Here is a 20,516-nt window from a genome sequence, read left to right on the forward strand (position 1 = left end):
TATTTTTTTATACTTTAATTTTATTGAACCAATAATGTGGTGACAAGAAGAAGATGGTTAGAAACTAAAATTAAATTAAATAAAAGTAATAAAATAATAATAAGTGAAAATAAAAAAATAAAAAAATATTAACATTATCATTAATTTTTAACAGAAATTGATAAAAACAAAAATAATACATAAAATTATTGATTGAGTATGATTTTTTTTAAATAATAATTAGATGACCAAAATAAAAACAAAATAATAAATAATAACTAAATGGTAGTTTACACATTCTCATGTAAAAATATTATATCAATAACATACATTGACTGAAAAAATAAAACATTACATGCTAAAATGCTCCAAAAAAGGATAATAACCAAGATAGTCATTTGGACAAATGTTGGGGGTTAATTTTGTTATTATACCAAAATAAAAATTTAAAACATATACAAAATAATATTTTTACAAGTGCGATCTGGTTTTGTACCAGTTTGACTAACGATCGGATTTAACATTCTAACCAAACCAAATAGGCGAGTGGTTCTATTCAACCAACAGTACTGATCCGGTTCTCTATTCCATGCATAAACTAGCAACACACAGAACTTTTGCACTTTAGCAAGGATGGTTCAAACATTGTTCACCTAGTCACCTTATTTCTACTATCAACACACAGGAAGCTTGTTTTTGCGCCATATCCAATAGCTTGCTCTCAAGGAGTCCACGTGTTCCAAGATGTCACAAATTGTTGTTGCCAAATCAGGATCTAATGGGTGAGCGTCCGAAGTCCAAGGAGCAACTACAGCATCTCCAAACTCTTGGCATGGCTGGAAGCCGTAACAAAGAAGATCGAGAAGCATTTTCAGCGCGAGAATGTATTCGTTTTTCGTGTTTATTACCTTCAAACATTCTGATGAGACCTCCCGATTATTAACCAAAGATTCAATGTCGTCTTTGTAAAGACCAAGGAGGTATCTCCATGGACACTCGTTGTTTGGGATGGACAAAATAGCTTCCACAGAGTATCTCACTTCAGATGCTCTCATGGCTGTCAGGCCTCCCAAGAAAGGAGATCTTGTTTCAACAAAATATCTCTGTTGCAAATTAAGAAACAAATGAATAAATGTAAATTGATATTATCATATTGGGAACAGAAAATATCAGTTATGGTATGAAGTAATTGATGGAACTAATGAGAATCATGACAGATAATCCTGCATTTCAGTGACACCAAATATTGGGTTGGCAAAATAAACCATACCAATCAGGTTTTACCTATAGGAGCAGTTCCTTTTCGAAAATCAGGTTTGGTGTAGGGCATAAAAGATATAACATAAAGTTTTATGTAAAATTTTGGAGTGAGATGGTCAAGTTTGGGGGTTAAAGTGTCGAATAAATCCAATTCGAGACGGGTTTGAGAATGTATACACAAAACTTGGGTTAAAGTCGGACCGAGCAAAACCCCACCCATTAAAGTGCCTAAATATGCATTGTTGGGATACACGTAGCCCAAATTCTTCATTTTCACTAAAATATCAATGTCCAACACGTATTCTAACAGGAGAATGAAGGAACGATTCTCCAAATGTATCGGAAAACTTAGCTAACTTTGAGCATAGTCAAGTCGGACAAATACCCATATCAAACACAAACCCCCAAGTCTGGGTAACATAGAGCAGAACAATGAACCATACCTGATTCCAAGCAGAATTATTAAAGATATATTCTTCAAGAAGTTGCCGACAATAATCAAGTTCATCTTCCCAGCCTCCTACCGCCTGAAGCACCCACTACACTCGAAAACAAAAAAGCCTACAGTTTAACCTCAATTCTCAAATAAATTACAAAAACCTTAAAACGAATAAAGGTCAAGAAATAAAACAGGTTTGACTAGAACAATCAAAAGGTCCCTGAACTTTACCATTTTATTTAGATAAGCTCTTATACTTCTATTATGCCAAATAAACCCCTGACTTTTAATTTTAATTGTTCTAATATAAGCCTTAATCATTAACTTTTGTTTTTATTCAAATAAGCCCCTAATCTTTAACATAAACAACCTTTCCTTTGGAATTAAGCTTATTTATATACAAATAACAGGATAAGAGCTTATTTGAATACAATAAAAGTACAGGGGCTTGTTTAAAAAATGCAGTGGGTCAAGGGATTTGTTAATATTTTAGTCGAGAGTCTTCAAAAGATTCTTATCATAATAATCTACAATAGATGTTTAACCAACCTGCCTATGTGACCGGGCATAATAATTTTTCGCATCAAGTGATAGTATACTCTTAATGAGATGAAGTTCCTTGGCTCTAGCATTAGTTCCCAATCTCTCGACAACCCACCGCCGATGGTGCCTAAAGATTTTCACAGAAAAATAACCATGTAATGGATACTAGAAGGAGAATAACAAGATCATAGAACATGAAATGAATCAGATTTACTGAAGCGATGTTACTCGGACTCTAGTGTAAGTGTTGGACATGTTATGTGTCTTTCAAGATTTTCATGTATTTGGAAGTCCCTTACAGGATCATATCCCTATACCCTGTCTGAGCATGTATTGAACACCAGCGTCAGACACAAGTACTTCAGGAAAAACACAGGACTGTGGTCTATAGACTTCAAAATTTATAGTCTCACTACAAATTCAAACTATAGCTGAGGAAAATTGGTCAACCCTAGCATTTGGTCAATATTCAATAACCATTTCCGTAATAAATTAGGCACACAATTAGCAAATAACATGCATGTTTGCGGAGCTATGGATTGTGAAACTCATAGCATATCATCTCAAACATTAAAATCATGAATGGATAATAAAAATTCATTTGCAATCTAAAATTTATTAACAAGCCATAGTTTGACATATTAGATTTTGAAGTAATGATCCCATCACGAGTGTCACAAATCAAATGAACAACTTGCACCAAAATGATTAGAGAATGCATTCTTTATAAACTTGCATTTTTATCAAGATTCAATGACTATTTCCATTAAACATAACATCCACGGTAGCAAAGCTAAGAATGAAACTCGGATATCACTGCAAACATCAAAGTCATGCTTGGAATAAAGAAAACCATTACAGATCAGTTGAAATAAAAATTTACAGCAAGTCATTTTCCAGGACTTTTCATTTTCCAAATACTACTTTGACACTCTGAGTTTGACATATATCACGACATAGGTCCTGGAACATGAACTTTAATACCTGAGAAAACTTTTAAAACTCAAGCATACTCGAGTTTGACACCCTTATAAAAAACCGACAAATCGATATATCTCCAGGTTCAGCAGAGGATTAACCCAAAATGAATAGAGTCCCTGAATTAATTTCAAGATAAAACATTTTTCCTCATGTATGAATAACCAAACATGACTAGGAAAATAAATTGAAAGATACAACTCACCATAATTGATAGTTCTTAGAATTAGAATTAGCAATCCGTTGAACAAAATCCAATTCATCGTCCAGATCGGAATTAAGTGCTTCGAGCAAGAATCGTCTAAAATGCCAAACCTTCATCAACACAACAAACAACAAAGATTTACAGATTTTGAGCGTCGAAAAGGAGGCCATTAAACCGACAAACTACAAACACGTATATAAAAATTTACAGTGTAATTGCCAGGATTAAGATGAATGACTCGTCGAGTGAGGCGGAGAGAACGAGGGGAGCGTTCGTCGGCCTTGTAAATGGTGCGGAAGTAATTCATGGTTTTACGGAATTCTTTTTTTTTTTTTTGAAGGATGGTTTCGCGGAATTTTTCTTTGTAAGCAATGGGGACGACAGGGTTGGGACCGTCGTCTTGAGGAAGAGGCGTCACATCACGCCACTCCGCTATCCGGCTAAGTGGCTCTTCGCCGTCGTCTTCACTTGATTCCATCTTTTTCTCTCAGCGCTACTACTGGATCGAAATCGAATCACCTCACAGTCAAGCTGGGAAGTGTAGACCTGTAAACGATCCAAACGCTAATGAAAGGAGCATTGTTCACATTCGTTCACTTAATAATTAAATGAACATAAACGAATACGAATATAAATGAATAAAATTTTTTGTTCATGCTCGTTCGTTAAGTAATATAATTTATTCATAAACGAATACAAATGAACGAACATAATAAATGAACATAATAAATGAACATAAACGAATACAATAAACGAACATAAACGAATAACACAAACACAAAAAATAAACTTATTCGAACACAACAAATGAATGTAAAAAAGATAAACAATAAGAATAACAACTTAAAATTCATTAATATAACCTGTAATTTTAGAGTTAATTTGTTCGAATACGACAAAAACATACATAAATCATAAATAAGCTATATAAACATAGTAAAGTCTTAAAGTTAATTTGTTCAACAAAATAATCTTCTTGAAATCCAAACAACTTCAATAATCTTCGTAACATATTCAATTTGCCCTCTATTCAAACATAAATGAACATATAATCGAACGTTCACGGAAGTAAATGAACGAACGAGCCTTTTGTTCGTGTTCGTTCATTTAATTAAACAAATTTAAAATCTTGTTCATGTTCGTTCTTTTAATAAATAAACGAATATAAACGAATTTTCCACCTCATTGTTTATGAATGGTTTACTTAACGTTCAGTTCATTTACAGGCCTAGGGAAGTGCTTACCACTGTCTAGTTTGTATAAAAAAATGGCTTCTCTCCATGGGTCTAAGCCAGTCATAGTTCTTTAGGTGGTTCCTTTGAGCGAGTCTGAACCAAATGAGACGATCTTTGAATGACTCCCCTTTTACGGGAAAGCCCGCTAATGAATTCTGTCAGCCGGATATCTTCCGTCATGGAATTGAAATTTGGCTTGAAAGTGTTAACTGGAAAGATGTTGCTCTTTGTTGAGTTGAGTTGAACTGAATTTGGTCTGAATTGGTTCTCGAACCTATCTGAAATTAGTTCTGAGATCTGTAGATATGTCAAGTCGGTTGAGGTGTAGCTTCTCACTGCTGAGTTAAGCAACCACCATCGTTCTTCAAAGGCGCTTGTGAATAGAGTATCCTTCATCCTGAAGTTGAAACTTGATTCTAAAAGATACAAAAAATCATCTATGCCAAAATGATGAATGTGATGCACTTAAGTATGTCTAAGATGCATGCAACATGAATGAATTATGTGTTATCTCTTGGATGGAGTCTCGTGTTTTGTCTGCCAGTCTGGTCCTTGGAATCGATTGTGCCCTATTTGCTTCTCGAGCTTTGGCTTTATAGATCTTTCATATCTGAGACCATTCCGTTTGAAAACGTTTTTCATTTTTCTTGTTTTAGGAGAGAAAATGATAAAAATGCTGAAAAATATTGTTCGCAATTGAATCAAATTGTAAATGTGAGTTCAAAGAATATCAAAGGAATCAAGAGCTCCTTTAATGCTTTCAGATTTACAACTCTTTGACAAATGTTCAAATAGATGAGTTGGCTTTAGGTTGACCTCCTTTATAAAGTTTCGGTAACCCAAAATGTCATTTTTTTAAATATCGCAATATGCCTTGGCATTTCAATTGGGTGCGGACAAAATGACGCAACTAGCATGATAAATTACTAGACCTTTTATTTCGGTCATCTGAAATCTTCCATTTGTTCAAGCTTTGTAGGCTCCTCTAACAAAGGCAGTGCAAAAAAAAATATCGGTCTAAAAATGAAATTATTGAGTGCTCGTGTGTAGTTGACTATAACAGGTGTTCCTTAACTCCCTTAGCCCATTATTACCGAAAATTTATTGCTTAGATAAATTTGATTTAATTTGCCGTTATCTTGCTAGCTGAATCCATAAAGCCGGGGAGTTTAACCAATTGCTTTAGAGGGACAACTTAACATTATAATCAGTTTTATCAAGTTCACTAAAGGGTTCATCTCATCACAAAGTCTTCGACTGGACAATAGTAGTGGAGCAAACACCGAATTGCCAAGTGTTCGAGTAATGTCATGGTTTGAACGTAACCTATTTATAAGGCCAGGGATTTCAAGTTACCTTTATAACCAATTGCCTTAGTGGAATAGCTCAGCTTTGCGGATTTAATTTCTTAAGATTGTCAAGAAGAACCTGTTATTGTCTAGGTGTTGTTGAAAGTCAAAAATTTCATCTTTAGAGTTCAATTTTCAAGCAACTGACCTAAACTAGATCCACCTACTCGATTATTTCATTTGTAAAGATCATGATCATCACTGAACGTCTTAAACGAAAAGTATAGTAATTGTCATATGCAAATGATGCCCCATGTTGTCTCCACCTTATGAAAGGAAAAAGGTTAAATTTCAAGAGCAGGGTACGGTGTTTGAATATATATTCTGGATAAGGCCAAAGTCCTCGTTTTAAATCATGTTACTCCGTCAAAGATCTGTAACTTTGAACTATTTACAGAGTTTCTTAATTCAAATGATATTCAAAGAATTGCAAGTTCGCAAACGTGGTTTATTGCTTAACATCTTTAAAGTAACATAAATTTATTCGAATGTCCTTACACAACCTTGAGAGGAAAAAACAAATTCAAACAAAATGTCTCAAATGATGAAATGGTCTTCCTCACTTGGATGCCCCAAGTTGTTGAAGTCGATCCAGTTTTGATTACGCATCTTCTGTACAACTCTCTTGAATGCGTAACAGTTCTCAATTGTGTGCCCTGGGACACCGCCGTGATATTCACAATGTGCATTCTCATCATATCACTTGGGGTATGGGGGCTTCATGGGTTCTACCGGATATGGTGACACTATATGGGTGTCAAGAAGTTGTTGGTAAAGCTCCTTATAGGTCATGTGAATAGGGTCAAAATGCTCCATTTCTTTCCGGGGTTCTCTAAAATCTTGTTTAGAAGTACCTAATGGTACAGCTGCAGTTGATTTTGGGCCGGAGATTGTAACACTTTTATTGATGTGTTTGATGTTGTTAATTTCTCTATCCCTCTCTCGCATAGGAGGTTTCCTACTGGCCTCCCCATCCTTAATTTTGCCTTGCTTTATGGCCAACTCAATCACTTCTCCGGCCATAACCAAGTCTGAAAAGCTTCCTGATGTGATCGCAACCAAGTGCCCAAAGTATGGAGCCTTCAGGGTCTGTACGAAGAGCTTTCGGGTTTCCTTTTTATCCAACGGTGGATGAACTTGCATAGCCAAGTCCCTCCATTTTTGTGCGTATTGCCTGAAACTTTCATTATGCTTCTTTTCCATGCTTTGTAGCATAACTCGATCTAGCCTTATATCATTGATATGCTTGTATTGTTCCAGATATGACTTGGTCAGGTCCTTCCAGGTCTTGATATTTGATCGGCTTAACTGGTTGTACCACCGAATGGCTGAGCCCGACAGACTCTCCTGGAAGCAGTGGATCAGGAGTTGGTTGTTTCCTCCATATTCTGTCATATTTCGGTAGAACATGGTGATGTGAGCGGATGGACAACTGTTCCCGTCAAACTACCTTCATTTGGTCCTCAAATTGTTTGATTTTTCGGAGGAAGAACCAAGTCCGGGACTAGACTGAGTTTCGCGGCATCGATTTCATGGTAGTTATGGTCTCATTTGACTACCTTCATTTGGTCCTCCAATTGTTTGATTTTTTCCTCCATCTTCTTCGCTTTGTCCTCTTCGTCCAAATCCGGTACATGGTAATAACCCGGATTATTCTTAAGGTTAAATACAGAGGACGAGGGCTTCGCTTTTGCAGCAGATGAGTCCCCTCGAAGTTCTGGTAAGATTTCAAGTGAGATAACCACTTGCGGTGTAGGTTGTATAGTTACCCCTTCCGGTGAACCTGCCCCAGGCGCACTGGTCTATTGTAGGATAACTAACTTGGCAACGATTTGATCAACCAAGGACTCTTGGTTCTTTGTGATTGTTTCCAGAGTATTTCGACTGCTCTGGTTTATCTTGTCTTCTAGCTCTTTCTGTAGTTTCAACATATTCTCCTCGATTTGTGTAATTCTGGCTTCCATCCTCTTCTTCTTCAAACGAGTGTTATGCGGATGAAGTGTGTCCAATGCTTGAGGCGGTGTATCCAATATTTCTCCTTTTGATGAGACATGTATATGTTAGTTAATGTGAATGTGAAGAAAATAACAAAATGCCAAATGTCTAAATGCATGATACATGAAATGTCAGAGGCATTAATCCAAAAATGTGTCTGTTATTAGAAATAATCCTTATTGGGGACAAAAGTGTTTTATCTTTTAAGAGACAAAAAATATTCTGACAGCTTCTGACATGTTGGCTAGTCTTCCGCCTTCATCCGTCACCGGTTGAATAACCTGTCGAACCGATCTGGCTTCTCTAGATGAACCATGCAAATGACGAGTTGTTTGCTCCAAAAAATCTCGAAGGACTGCACCTCCGGCATTTATCTTTTGTTGAGCTTGTTCCCAACGAATACGTCATTGGAGCCCTTAATTGATAGGAACTATGTGAAGTCCATTTGTTTGTTTCTTGAATTCGTCAGCAATGGTCTCCAATTTCAGTTATCGTTTTGCCATTGTCGTCTTTGAAGTGACTGCTAAGAAGAGTGGTCTTCATCTTGCCCCTGCAACTTCTGCCAGTCAGTTCTTTAAAGATAGACTTTCATTGTGCTTGATGTAGACCCGGTTCATTGAGTCCTTTATAATGCAATATAGTGATATACTCTTCAATTGCAGACACCACGTCTTTTGGATTATATGTGACACATAGTCTCGTTGTAGACTGTCCTCTGCATTTTCATCTCTTGTATTACAACCCCTTTGTCCATTAATACAGATTATTTATGTTTAGCAAACACGTTTTTGGTGGATCAACACCTCTTTTAAATGATGCAAGTGATGAAAATAAAAAGAGAACAAAAAATAAAAGGGTTAGTGAGGTAAATCAAAACGATAATAAAAATGAAAGATCCTACCCCACATGATATCTACCCCACATGCTTTAATTCCTACCCGAACATGATCTCTATCCCACATGCTAATTTCAAACAAATCCTAACCGCATATTTGTCTAGTTCGCATTCTTTGTACAAAAAGTAAAGCAGGAAATAAAATCAAAGCAGCCTAGGGTTTGGAATGAGGTTTTGGGGTAGGCTCTAATTCCCTGTACTCTCCCGGTTTAGGTTCTAAAAAAAGGTACTCGAGTTCTCCTTGTCGGTGCCCCCATGGGCTTGCCAGACTCTTAGTCCTAAGCCTATTACAAGCTTGTGTGGACTAAGTTAAACTCGAGAGGGCACATTCCCTTATGTTTGTGCGGTGAATAAATTCACACGAAGACATAAGGTATATGAATCCCGAATATTACTTGCTAGGCATGTACGGTGAATAAATTCACACGAAGGCGTCGCTTTCACCCCACTTAAATAGGGTTTGGAGCTCGGGTTTAGAGCCTTAACTGAAAATTTGAAAAATCTGAAATCATTAAAAAAAACGTCAGTACAACTATTTATTTGGAAAAGATAATCAAAGGTAAATAATTAGAATCAAATAAATAAATTAAAATTTAAACTTGTAATTTTCGCTAAAAAGATAACCGAAAATTAATTTTGGCCTGACTCACTTACCTTTCCCCAACGGAGTCGCCAAACTGTCGGAACCGTCTTTCGGTTAGGCCCATTATCGGGCTTCGACTTGGATTAAATGCTTTGGAGTCGCCATCGACCATTTTAAAATGAAATTAGGTGGGTCGGACACCATCTTACCTGATATGCGTTGTATCAGAAACGTATCGGGTCCGGGAGTCGGTTATGGTCAAGGAAGGATTAGCACCCTTGAACTTCCCTTTCGGTACCAATTAATTTATCGGTTGTCTTTTATTATGAAAATTACAAATTGAAATTGAAATTTAGAATCTGACTCGAATTGCTTACCTCTGATTAATTGAGATTATTACTGAAAAAGGCAAAAAATGTTAGATAGAAAAAATAAAAAAAATAAAAATGAAAATATAAAAAAAATATATAAAAATAATGGTACTAAAAAAATAAATCAAAGGAAAAGAAAATAATAATAATAATAAATTATATATACCAAAGAAATAAAATAAAAACAAAAATAAATAAATAAATAATAAAGAAGCATTAAATAGATAAAAAAATTATTTTAAAAGTAAAAATAAAAACAATATGAGGAAAAAAATAATACTAATAATAATTTAAAAAAACATGATAATAATAATAATAATAAATAAAATAAAATAAGAATTTAGGGAATAAATTGCAAAAAATGTAAAATATAAACGAGGACCAAATTGAAACAATTGAAAATCCAGCGACCAAATTGCATACTGTGACCATATTGTAAACCGATTCAAACGTTGGGGGACGGCGGAGCGAATTAAATTTTCTCATAATTACAAATAGACCCTTGCTATATAAATACCCCAATAGCCCAAAATCCCCTTCATTTTCACATTCTCTCCCAAACTCTCATCTCTCTCAACCGAGAGAAAACTCTCGCCCAGCCCTCCTCGACTAATGGCCGGCCGAGTCCCAGCCACCGACCGATGACCCCCCTCCACCGCTAGCGGCGGTCGGGCAAACCCAAAATACCCCAAGACACTCATCTTCCCCCCCCCCCCCCGAGATTCTAAATCCAAACCTCAAAACATCAAACTCGAACCCTCCCGGCGTAGATCTAAGCATACAAGTCTCGACCTTTACCCTTTTTCCGGTGACCTTTCGCTTTTCCGGTGGTTTGCTCCTTGCTTTGCTCGGCTTCCGGTTGTTTCACGTATTTTCTTGCTTGATTTTCTTTGTGTGCTACTGTTGTGATTTGTTTTGGTGGTTTTAGTTGTACTTGGTTCGGTTCTGGATGTGGTTGGGTTTGTTTTTCTGTTACGACGTGTTGTCGTTGTTGATGGTTGTTGGTTTTTGTGTGGTTGATGTTCACTGTGTTTCTCGGGGGTTTTTCTGTTCCTCATTGGTACCGTTTCTGGTGATTGGTTGTTTTATGGTTTTGCTGGTTCGTTGGCCGTCTCCCCTTCCCATGTTCGAGGCTGGGGTATTTATACTCCTCCGGCCGTTTGTCTGCTCCGGTTAACCTGGTAACCAACTCGACGTTGGTCGAGAATTTCGGGATGGGTCAGTCCCGATTTCCCCGGTCGAAAATCCCGGTGTTGACCGGTGCGTGCGCTGTTGTTGTTGACGTTCAGGCTTCCTCCCTATGCGACGCATGTGACATGTTGACCCATTTGTTAGGGTTTCACAAACCCTCACTTGTACTGGGTTGGTTCAGGCCCAATCATTTGGACTGACAAGCAGACTCCACTTTGGACCTAAACATTGGACCTGTAACAAAAACGAAATAAATTAAAATGAATAAAATTAAATAAAATAATAATAATAATAATAATATGATATATATATTTCAAAATGATTTTTAAACTATATATTATATATAAGTTTTCAAAAATGTTTTTTAAAACTATATAATATATAAATGTTTTCAAAAACGTTTTCAAAACTATATTATATATAAGTTTTCAAAAACATATTTTTAAAACTATATAATATATAAACGTTTTCAAAAATATTTTCAAAACTATATAATATATAGGTTTTCAAAAATGCTTTCAAAAACTATATATTATATATTTTAAAAATATTTTCAAAACTATATAGTATATGTTTTCAAAAATGTTTTCAAAAAAACTATATATTATGTACTTTTAAAACATTTTAATAACTATATATATTATATATATGTTCTAAAATGTTTTTTTTAAATTATATATTATATATGTATTTTTCAAAAACCATTTGCACACTATATAACATATAGATATATATATATATATATATATATATAAAATAAAATAAAATATGGACGGAAATGAGTGTCTACAATTCATAAAGATTTTAATAAATTGAAAATAAAACTCAACAAAATACAAATTATAATAAAATATTGTGTAGGATCTTACACCAACGAAATTTATCTATTCTAAATTACTTATGAAATAAAAATAACGTTAAATTCATCAAATTAGATGTATATAAAATTGAATTAACTCGAGCTATAATTTTATATTTATTGATGTATTTATATTATGTATGAGTCATGCATTCAATATATCATCTATTAATTTGTTTTATTTTATGATGTGTTGTGTTAAATTTTATTATATCGAAGTATGCAAGTCATAGGTTATTTATTGATGGTCACTTGTCGAGGTGTTCTTCGCGACCACTTAGGTGGATGGGTGTACAGAATCTCCACGTTCATAGGTTGTTGCTCTGTACTTGATTCGGAGTTACGGGGTATCTATGAAGGTTTGTGTTTGGCGTGGATTTTGAATATAAATGAGATGATTGTTGAGGTGGACAGCAAATAGGCACTGGCGGTTATTGCTAAAGATCCGAGATTCAATGGTGCTTCTTCCCTTGTTCCACATATCTATGAGCTGTTGAATAGAGAATGGAGTTTTTCGTTCCGTTTCGTGCCTCGTGAAGGCAACAAGGCAGCAGATAATATGATTAAAATGGTTTGGAGTTTACCTTCTGGGTTTCAGATGTCAGACCCCTCCCTCGACTATTGAAGGATTGCTACATGATGAGAGTTTCATGCAAAAGACTCTGCTTGGTGGAAACTAGGCATTTCTATTAGATTACACCAGCTTTGTTTTCTCACTCTTTATTCAAAAAAAAAAAAAAAAAAAAGGCTACGCAAGTCAATATACATAGTCCTCAATCTATTCAGGATTAAGGTAAATATATTTTAAACATGACAAGTGAATTTAATCTTTAAATTAATTTAAGAATATCAATTTATCTTAGATCTAATCTAATATAATGTCAATTTCAGATTAATAAATCTACGTCTTTACTTGGAAGTCAAAACATATTTCGATAATCAAGACAATTTATCTTCTTGTTTGAATTTTAGACAACATAATAATTATTGTATATTATATATTCGTCATAAATTGTATGAACTACAAACATATTTACATGACCAACTAATATAAGTTCTCTTTCATATTATAATCAACATTATAATATTATTTATATTTAGTTAAATCTCATATAATAAATGAATTGATATTTTGTTATCACTTTATTACTTTACATGTAATATCAATCACGAGGACAATGTGCATAATAAAATAGTATAAAAATATTAAAGTTGAGTTTAGTAGTTATAAAAGTTACCTCATTTAGTGCACAAAACTCCAACAAAATATTATCTTGAAAAGACGAATAACATATATTGAAATTGGTCTTATCAAATGACTATAGAAAGAAATAAAAACATTAGGAAATCAAATCTTTAAGTGTATTTTCTTCGATTTTTGAGTAAAATTTATAGAAAATCAAATCAAAAATAAAAACAATAAGTGAAACACAAACGATTTAGTATCAATCTTGTCGTGAATATCATCCATTGAGGAATATGGACCAAAACTTAATAATTTTATTAAAAGAAAGAAAGAAAGAAAGAATCAGAGACGTCATCACATCTTTCACAATTTAATGACCTAATAATCTAATTGAACCTAAAATCAAACTTAAGTAATAAAATCGATAAAATCTTAATGTTTAAGGACTATCGGTGTAGTTTAACCTAATTATTAATAAGTTTTTAAAATTTACATTATTATTGGAAACTACCATGAGCCATTGGATACATAAAAGACAATATTGCCCGTTGGATCAAAAGTGATATAAAATCCAAATATCACAAAACCATACGGTGTCTTCACGGCGGCGCCACTCTGCTTCTTTCTCTGTCTCTCTAGTTTTGTCTCGTCCAAACAATCCGATTTCTATTTCTCTGACAACTCGACCCGAATCCGGAAAGATCCAAATAGAAGCCAAGTTCCTTCGTCCAGGTAGGAATGGCCATTTTGCATTTAATTTAATTTCATTTTTCCATTTTTTTTATAGTTTTGATTTGAGTGATTAAATAAATGTCAGAACTGTTGCTTTTTGTTCTGATTTCTTCTGCTTGAATCTTCAGATATGGCAGAAGAAATTAACAAATCTGTAAGAATCAATCTTTCTCTTGTTTTGTTTTCTCTAGACAATTCGTTATTTGATTTGATTGCCGGCAAAGTTGAAAATAAGTGAGGGGAGATCTCAAATATGTTAATGATTTGTGTTGGATAACAGGCGTTTATAGAGATTCAAGGTCGAATGGTTGAGCTCACCGGCAAATTAAAACAGGTATTTTTTTTTCAGATTAGTAGTCTATAGGTTACTCGAACTTTTCATTTTTTTTACCAAATTGCTTATGCCCCATTTATGATCGTACCTGACATATACTTTTAGGACATTCACATCAGAATATGTTTAACACTGTTAGTATTACCACTCTGTCTTGATGGTTTATGTGTCCAATATTTTCTTCATTGGCCGAAGATTTTATCTCATAATTATTGAACAGAGGAACTAGTAGAAATGGATTGAAACAGGGACTTGTTTTCTCTCTATCTCTCTAATTATATCTAGCAAGTGTTCTGCAGAGCTAACTCACACTTCCTACTTTTTGAGGGGTAAAGTAAGAAAATGCTCAAAGTTATATTTAATGAAGTATAATCTTTGGTTACATAGCAAACAGAATGCCATTTTGATCTTGAACCCTGGATGATTGCAATCAGAGTTGGAAATGTAGGTTCATATTTGAAGTTTTTTTTTATTTTAAATTTTGGCGTTGGTGTTTTTGGCTGGGACCTGGGATAGGTGTTGTTGAAGATTGGGGGTGTAATTTAGCAAGCTTAAACTGTAACAAGGTTGAGCTTAACTTGAAATTTGAGTCTTGAAAGTTGGTTCAAGTCGATTGAGTTTCATTTTTAAAGCTCGAGTTTGATTCAAAGATAAAAATTGAGCTAGTTGCTACCGCCTGCTTAGGCTCAATTCCTTGGTAAAAAGATGAGCTTGTCTCTCATCCTTGACTTCAAACTTGATTATTTATGTTTGAGTTTGAATTGAGATTTCTCGTACTTATAGGGAAAAAAAAAAAAACTTAATTTGGCCTGCAAGTACCTCGAGTTAAGAATTAGGATATTTGAAGACACGAGATCTGTTGAGTGCATGTTTAATCTACCATGTGTGTGGTGCTCAACGCCTATGCTACTCAAAACTTGGATGTAAGTGTTATTGTTAAACACATGTATGAATGTGTCTGACACAAAAAAATGTATGAGTGTGTGTGTGTGTGTGTGTGTATTTTATCAAAAAAATGTATGAATGTGTCTGACACAGGTATTTTCAACTTTTTCAAGTTTCCATGTGTCAGAAGGCCATATCCCTATAACTATATTCAGATATTTATCGGACAAGGATAACAGGAAAAAATAAGGATACCTATAGAAAAATGAAGAGTCGAAGCAACAAAGCTCGACCCTTTTTTAAAAAATCCCAAAAAAAAAAGTGTTATGTGCAAGAGCGGCTGTTGTATAATTTATGTGAGTTTTGTACCCAACTAAAATTTTCTCCAAACTGGAGACTTGTGAGATATCTTTAGCCTCTGATGCTGAGGTGAGTAAATCCTATGACTTCTAGGTGCAAAACCAGATGCGAACCAAGGAAGGTGAAAAGAAGCGTGCTTTCTTAACATTGGAGGAGCTGAGTCAGGTGCCTGATGATACAAATACATACAAATCCATAGACACAATACTGAAGCTGTGTTTTTGAATCAGAATAGGATGCTAGTTTTGTGTTCTCTTATTCACAATGGATAAAAAAAAATTCTCATATCACGATGCTGGGTTCAGACTTCTCTTTAGTTTCACAGCCTGGCATTCTGTTTAGGGGTGTTTCATATGTTGCGACTTATGAGCTGCTATTTAACCTAGGGGTGATGACAGTTTTGGGATAAAATCATGGTTAATGTGCAGTATTCTGGTTTTCAAAACCGAACTGAATGCACTGGATTAGTTTGGCTTGTTATTAAAAAGTATATATATATATATAAATATATATATTTATATATATATATATTAAAATCTACTAATCTAGATCGAACATATTTATTTTTATATCTTAATTTTTTCTAAAAATAATTAGAAAAAAAATAAAATTTGAATTCGGTTTGGTTTGACCCATTTCAGTCTTTTAACTTCTGAACTGAAAACTGAACCTAACCAAAGTATTAAGTGTTACCCAAACTGAAACCGGACTGAATTAATAGAAACTGAGACTGAATACTACAGTTTGAATCAGTTTTCTGCTCCGCCCTAATTTTTACATGGATTAAGATTGATTGTGCCAGATCTGCAGAGCTATAACCTGTTTGTTTATTTTTTGCAGGGAGAACGTGAGTAGCTGTTGACCTAATTAAATGGTTATAATGATTCATGGACAATGAGAAAGAATACATGAAATGAACTGACAGACATTTTATTTGCCTCTCTTTTTATCCCCTGTTCAGGTTTGTTTTAGAGCCTAAGGCAGTTTTAATGAATGAACAAGAACAGAAGCTGAAAGATAGTGAGTCTGCAATTGGTTCATTACAGGTAATTTTCTGTGTCGTGTATAGCTTTTTGTCTGCATCTTCTCTCGACTCATTTGTTTCTGTTTGTCTGTTCCCCCCCCCCCCTTTTTCAACTGTTACTTTTCTCTTTCATGTCTATAACTAATTTAACTAGCCCTTCTGTTGGATATTTTACTTATTTATAGATATCACAAAAGCCTGCTAAAAGGATATATTTGCACAATATTTAATCGGTGATGTTAAGGCGTGCAACAAGCTGTTGTGTATTAAGAAAAGCGTCTTAGACCTTTTTTAGGGCACATTTTGATTAGGCGAATGCCAGAAGCTCCTACCTTTTTTTAATTATTAATTCTATTTTTACTGGCAAAAAAACATATAATATCAAACTTTCTACTTTGTATTTGAGTATTAAAAAACAGACAAGGGATCATAAGGAAATATTAAATGAAAGGAAAATTTTGCATGTGTTGTAAAATAAACAGGACCTGGACCACTTTTACTGTTTAATATCATAATATATATATATATATATATATATTTTATAGAAGTTGGAGATCTCATTAAAAACTCCCTTCGTATTCGTTCACATACTAAGAAGTATGTTAGCGAACATTGGAAGGAAGAAGAGAGTACCTCATGGTTTATTAATAATAATACCCAATACATAAAGACAACACGAAATATCCTCCTATGGTGATATACACCATTACAACAAACACCTTAAACTCACACATCCTCATCCAAAAGCCATAGTCGACTATCACCTTATTTCAAGTTACACATCCAGCAATAGGATAAAAAACAACGCAGAAGAACATAATACAAAAGAAAAGTAACACCTGCAACCATTTAAACTAAATCAAAGCCACAATTGAAGATAGGAGATCTAATAAGATTCGTCTTCGTCAGGGGCCCAAGAGTTTGGTTTGAATGAAGTCTCAATCTCATGCACCATGATTTTGAAGGAGTTGTCACAGACCTTCAATTCCAACGTCGCATCAATTCTCACATCAGCCTTTGTGAGGACTTGGATTTTTGCCTGATCAAAAGATGATGGTGACTGACAGCTTTCGTCGATTGCTAATAAATAACCCCACTTATCTATAATGTTTTTGAAAGTATCCCAATTCCATGCGTGAAAAGGAACCCTCGCAAACTAACCATACTCGACGACACTCCACTACCAAACTCTCTAACCAAGCTTCGACTCTGGAGAACCACTTTGCGATAGTCTCTGATTTATCGTTCTTGACACTTCTCAATGAACCAGAGTCTTCGAAAATCATTAATACCGCATTTCCAGCAGTTCTCATTAAGGAGAAACCTGTGAGGCCCTTTGTTTCCATTTGTCTAGCGAGATGACTTATTTTGATAAAGTCCTTGCACCACCCCACTAGACATTTACTCAACACTTGAAGTTTTTCTTCGTCCATAACACCTTCAACTTCACAATGATTCTTCCTCGAATCACCTTCCATCCCAGAATTACGGTGAACAGTTGTAGTGGTCTTTCTCCAAAACTGACTTATATACATATTGCGCCTTGTTTCACTTAGATGAACACTTTTTTGGTGCACTATGACCTAGGCAATATAAAAGTTATAGCACCCAGAATATGCCTTATGCCTCTGTCAACATTGTATTGAATATATCACTGCCATGTTTTGCTCATGTTTTATTATATGGCATAACAACCACATGTTGAACTATTATGAGATTTGTTGTGATTTTATGGTGTCTATTGCTGTGATCTGTTGTGGCTTTTGTTTATTCTTAACAAAATTTGTAGACTTAATTTGTTATAAGAACTTTACAAGTTGTGGAAAGTACTCTCTTGTTTGTGCTCTTTAAGGTTTTACAAAACAGTAAGAAACAAAGAATAATACGAGTCCATTTTCTTTTCGTGAATATAATGTAATAACCAAATTTCAGTATGAAAATTTGTAGTTGATTACTTGGTAACTACTAATCGGTACTAATCTGTAGCCAGATAAAGTTTGGTTTTGGACAAGCTGACAAACTTCCTTCCAATGGATATAATAACAATAATGTTATTTTTTGGAGGGGCATTATTATTGCATGGTAATTGGTTTAAGAGCTGTAAAATAGTCAATATGGTGCTTTTACTTTGTTTTAGACATATGTGTCTGATGCATATCTTGGCATGCATATAAAACTATGACTCTTCTAGGATCCTCTAAATACTTGGAATAGCTTAGAGAAAGTTAAGCATATCTGTTTCGAGCATGAATGCTTGAGTCCAAGCAACATATAGGTGAAGTAAGCAAATATTTCCCTGCCTTGCCTTTCATTTGCATCTTCATTCTCATCTTGAAGCTGTTGGTGCTACTCTGAACATTTTTTACTGACTTTCAATTGAGATAATTAACCACATCATAAAGTATGCTGATTAGTGATGTAATCAGGGCAAGCCAAGCTTAATCTGTAAGAAGCTTGAGCTTGACTGGAAATTCAAGGCTTGAAGTTTGGCCTGAGCTGATCAAGTTTCATTTTTAAAGTTCAAGGTCGATTTTAGATGAAAATTGAGCTGCTCAAGTTCATTTTATTAGGCTATATTAAACTCGTTTACATAGTAAAAAATGAGCTAGATTCCTGAACTCAACTTCTAATTTGAGCTTAACTTTGAATTGAAATTTTTTAATACTAATTTAAGTTTAAACATATATTAAAGAAATTGATTAGGTTTATGAATTACTCGCGTATTAGTATTCTTGAATTTTGCTCGATAATGATTAGTTGAATTTGAGTTTCTATTAGTTTAATTCTAGTAGCTTGTGAGCATCTTGTTTGCACATGAAATGCTGATCCATTCACATTGAAAGTTGCCTAATTTGTTGAGTGAGTTTTTGACAGACCTCAAAGGAGTACATGGAAAAACAGCTGGCGGAGGTGGAGAACAACTTAAGAGAGCTGCTGCAACAAGATCCGGGTCTTGCTCGTCAGATAATGTCGATGAGTGTGTAATTCGATGCTCTTTTCTTATTGGAAACTTCCTGATTTATGGTGTTCAGTTGGTAGAACCGTGAATCTACATCAATTCATGCTTGTGTTCTGAATTGGCTAACATGGACTTAACTTTCTTACTCTTATCAATCTCTTTTTATGGGGTGGTTGCATTAAAAAATTAGATAACTTTTTAAATATTTGTTTGGTAATTCAGAAACCCTTGTATAAGGTGAAATCATATGAACCAAAGTTTTATTTTGTAATTTAGAAAATTTTGTCGATGAAAGGTTTGAAATTCCATAAAAACGGAAGCACAAGAGATAATCTGATGCACCACTGGAGATATTCGCTTTGTACAAGCTGCGGTTTTGGTATCAGTTCTTTATTTCTACTGAGCCTACACTGGTACATAATTTCTACTTTTAAACTATGTTTAGACTACTTAATATATTACGGATAACGTTAAATTATGATAAGATTATGTTGTTTAACTCATCAAATATAAAATTACCATGAAAAATACTTTTATTAATTTTTTATTTCAGGTTATTCAGCTTCATTGTTTTATTGTGATAAAACATCTTAATTGTTGATATATTGTGGTGCATTGCTATTCAATTTCGAACAATTAAATAAATTGTATATTAGTTAATCATAATTTTTTAGTCATTACAATTTTAAAATGGACCAAAAAATGGTTAAAATTTTGTTAAAATAGATATTTTCAAAAAAAAAAAAAAGAAGATGATCTAAATAAACATACTAACATTTTTTTAGAAGAAAATCATGTAATTCCAAATTTAATATTAATTAAGGTGCCATTTTTTTTATAACTTAAGAGTTAATTGCATCATATGTCCTCCAAACTGTAACCCTCATTGTAAATTGATCTTTAAGTTTTTGAATATTTTAATTTCATCCTCAAACTATGACTCATTCTAAACCAGTCCTTAAATTTTTAACATTCTAATTTTATCCCTAAACTATGACCTTTTTAAATTGGTCCCCAAACTTTTGAATATTCCAATTTCATTCACAAATTCATCCAAATATGTAATTAGTATTAACCATAATTTAACATCACTTTTGTTTTCTTTTTCAAACACATAATAATATAGTTTGGCCTAATGATTTCATTAACAAGGG

At 34.1% G+C, this 20,516-nt stretch overlaps 2 protein-coding genes across 3 annotated transcripts; one reads left to right on the top strand and one right to left on the bottom strand.

The window, feature by feature from the left end:
- Positions 1-653: 653 nt before the first annotated feature.
- On the bottom strand, positions 654-18,621 carry LOC120180767 (protein farnesyltransferase/geranylgeranyltransferase type-1 subunit alpha-like). The gene is made up of 7 exons (XM_039186058.1): positions 18,609-18,621; positions 16,791-16,793; positions 3,613-3,935; positions 3,405-3,514; positions 2,228-2,348; positions 1,683-1,778; positions 654-1,082 (listed from the first exon to the last, which is right to left on the bottom strand). Exons 3-7 carry the CDS (start codon positions 3,880-3,882, stop codon positions 654-656), a joined length of 1,026 nt encoding a protein of 341 aa, XP_039041989.1. The 5' UTR covers positions 3,883-3,935; positions 16,791-16,793; positions 18,609-18,621.
- Positions 13,706-19,633, top strand: LOC120180769 (prefoldin subunit 1-like). Of its 2 annotated transcripts, none has more exons than XM_039186066.1 (7): positions 13,706-13,800; positions 13,929-13,954; positions 14,081-14,134; positions 15,473-15,578; positions 16,220-16,228; positions 16,343-16,425; positions 19,278-19,633. In XM_039186066.1, the coding sequence occupies exons 2-7, from the start codon at positions 13,931-13,933 to the stop codon at positions 19,386-19,388; spliced, it is 387 nt and encodes a 128-aa protein (XP_039041997.1). In that variant the 5' UTR covers positions 13,706-13,800; positions 13,929-13,930; the 3' UTR covers positions 19,389-19,633. The 2 variants fall into 2 exon arrangements, with proteins under 2 accessions (XP_039041997.1, XP_039041998.1); XM_039186067.1 differs by having other exon boundaries at positions 13,713-13,800; positions 13,886-13,954; positions 15,473-15,576; positions 16,218-16,226; positions 16,341-16,425.
- The last annotated feature ends 883 nt before the right edge of the window (positions 19,634-20,516 follow it).

The sequence above is a fragment of the Hibiscus syriacus genome, unplaced genomic scaffold, assembly GCF_006381635.1.
Source record: "Hibiscus syriacus cultivar Baekdansim isolate YM2019G1 unplaced genomic scaffold, ASM638163v2 tig00112501_pilon, whole genome shotgun sequence".
Lineage (NCBI taxonomy): Eukaryota > Viridiplantae > Streptophyta > Magnoliopsida > Malvales > Malvaceae > Hibiscus > Hibiscus syriacus.

Bases quoted from the DNA above. Each gene is read 5' to 3' on its own strand.
- LOC120180767 (XM_039186058.1), bottom strand. From the start codon at position 3,882: ATGGAATCAAGTGAAGACGACGGCGAAGAGCCACTTAGCCGGATAGCG. The intron at 3,515-3,612 runs GTAAATTTTTAT...GTGTTGATGAAG, and splicing joins TTAATCCTGGCAATTACACT to GTTTGGCATTTTAGACGATT. The intron at 1,779-2,227 runs GTTGGTTAAACA...TTTCGAGTGTAG, and splicing joins ATGCCCGGTCACATAGGCAG to TGGGTGCTTCAGGCGGTAGG.
- LOC120180769 (XM_039186066.1), top strand. From the start codon at position 13,931: ATGGCAGAAGAAATTAACAAATCT. The intron at 14,135-15,472 runs GTATTTTTTTTT...TATGACTTCTAG, and splicing joins TCACCGGCAAATTAAAACAG to GTGCAAAACCAGATGCGAAC. The intron at 16,426-19,277 runs GTAATTTTCTGT...AGTTTTTGACAG, and splicing joins CTGCAATTGGTTCATTACAG to ACCTCAAAGGAGTACATGGA.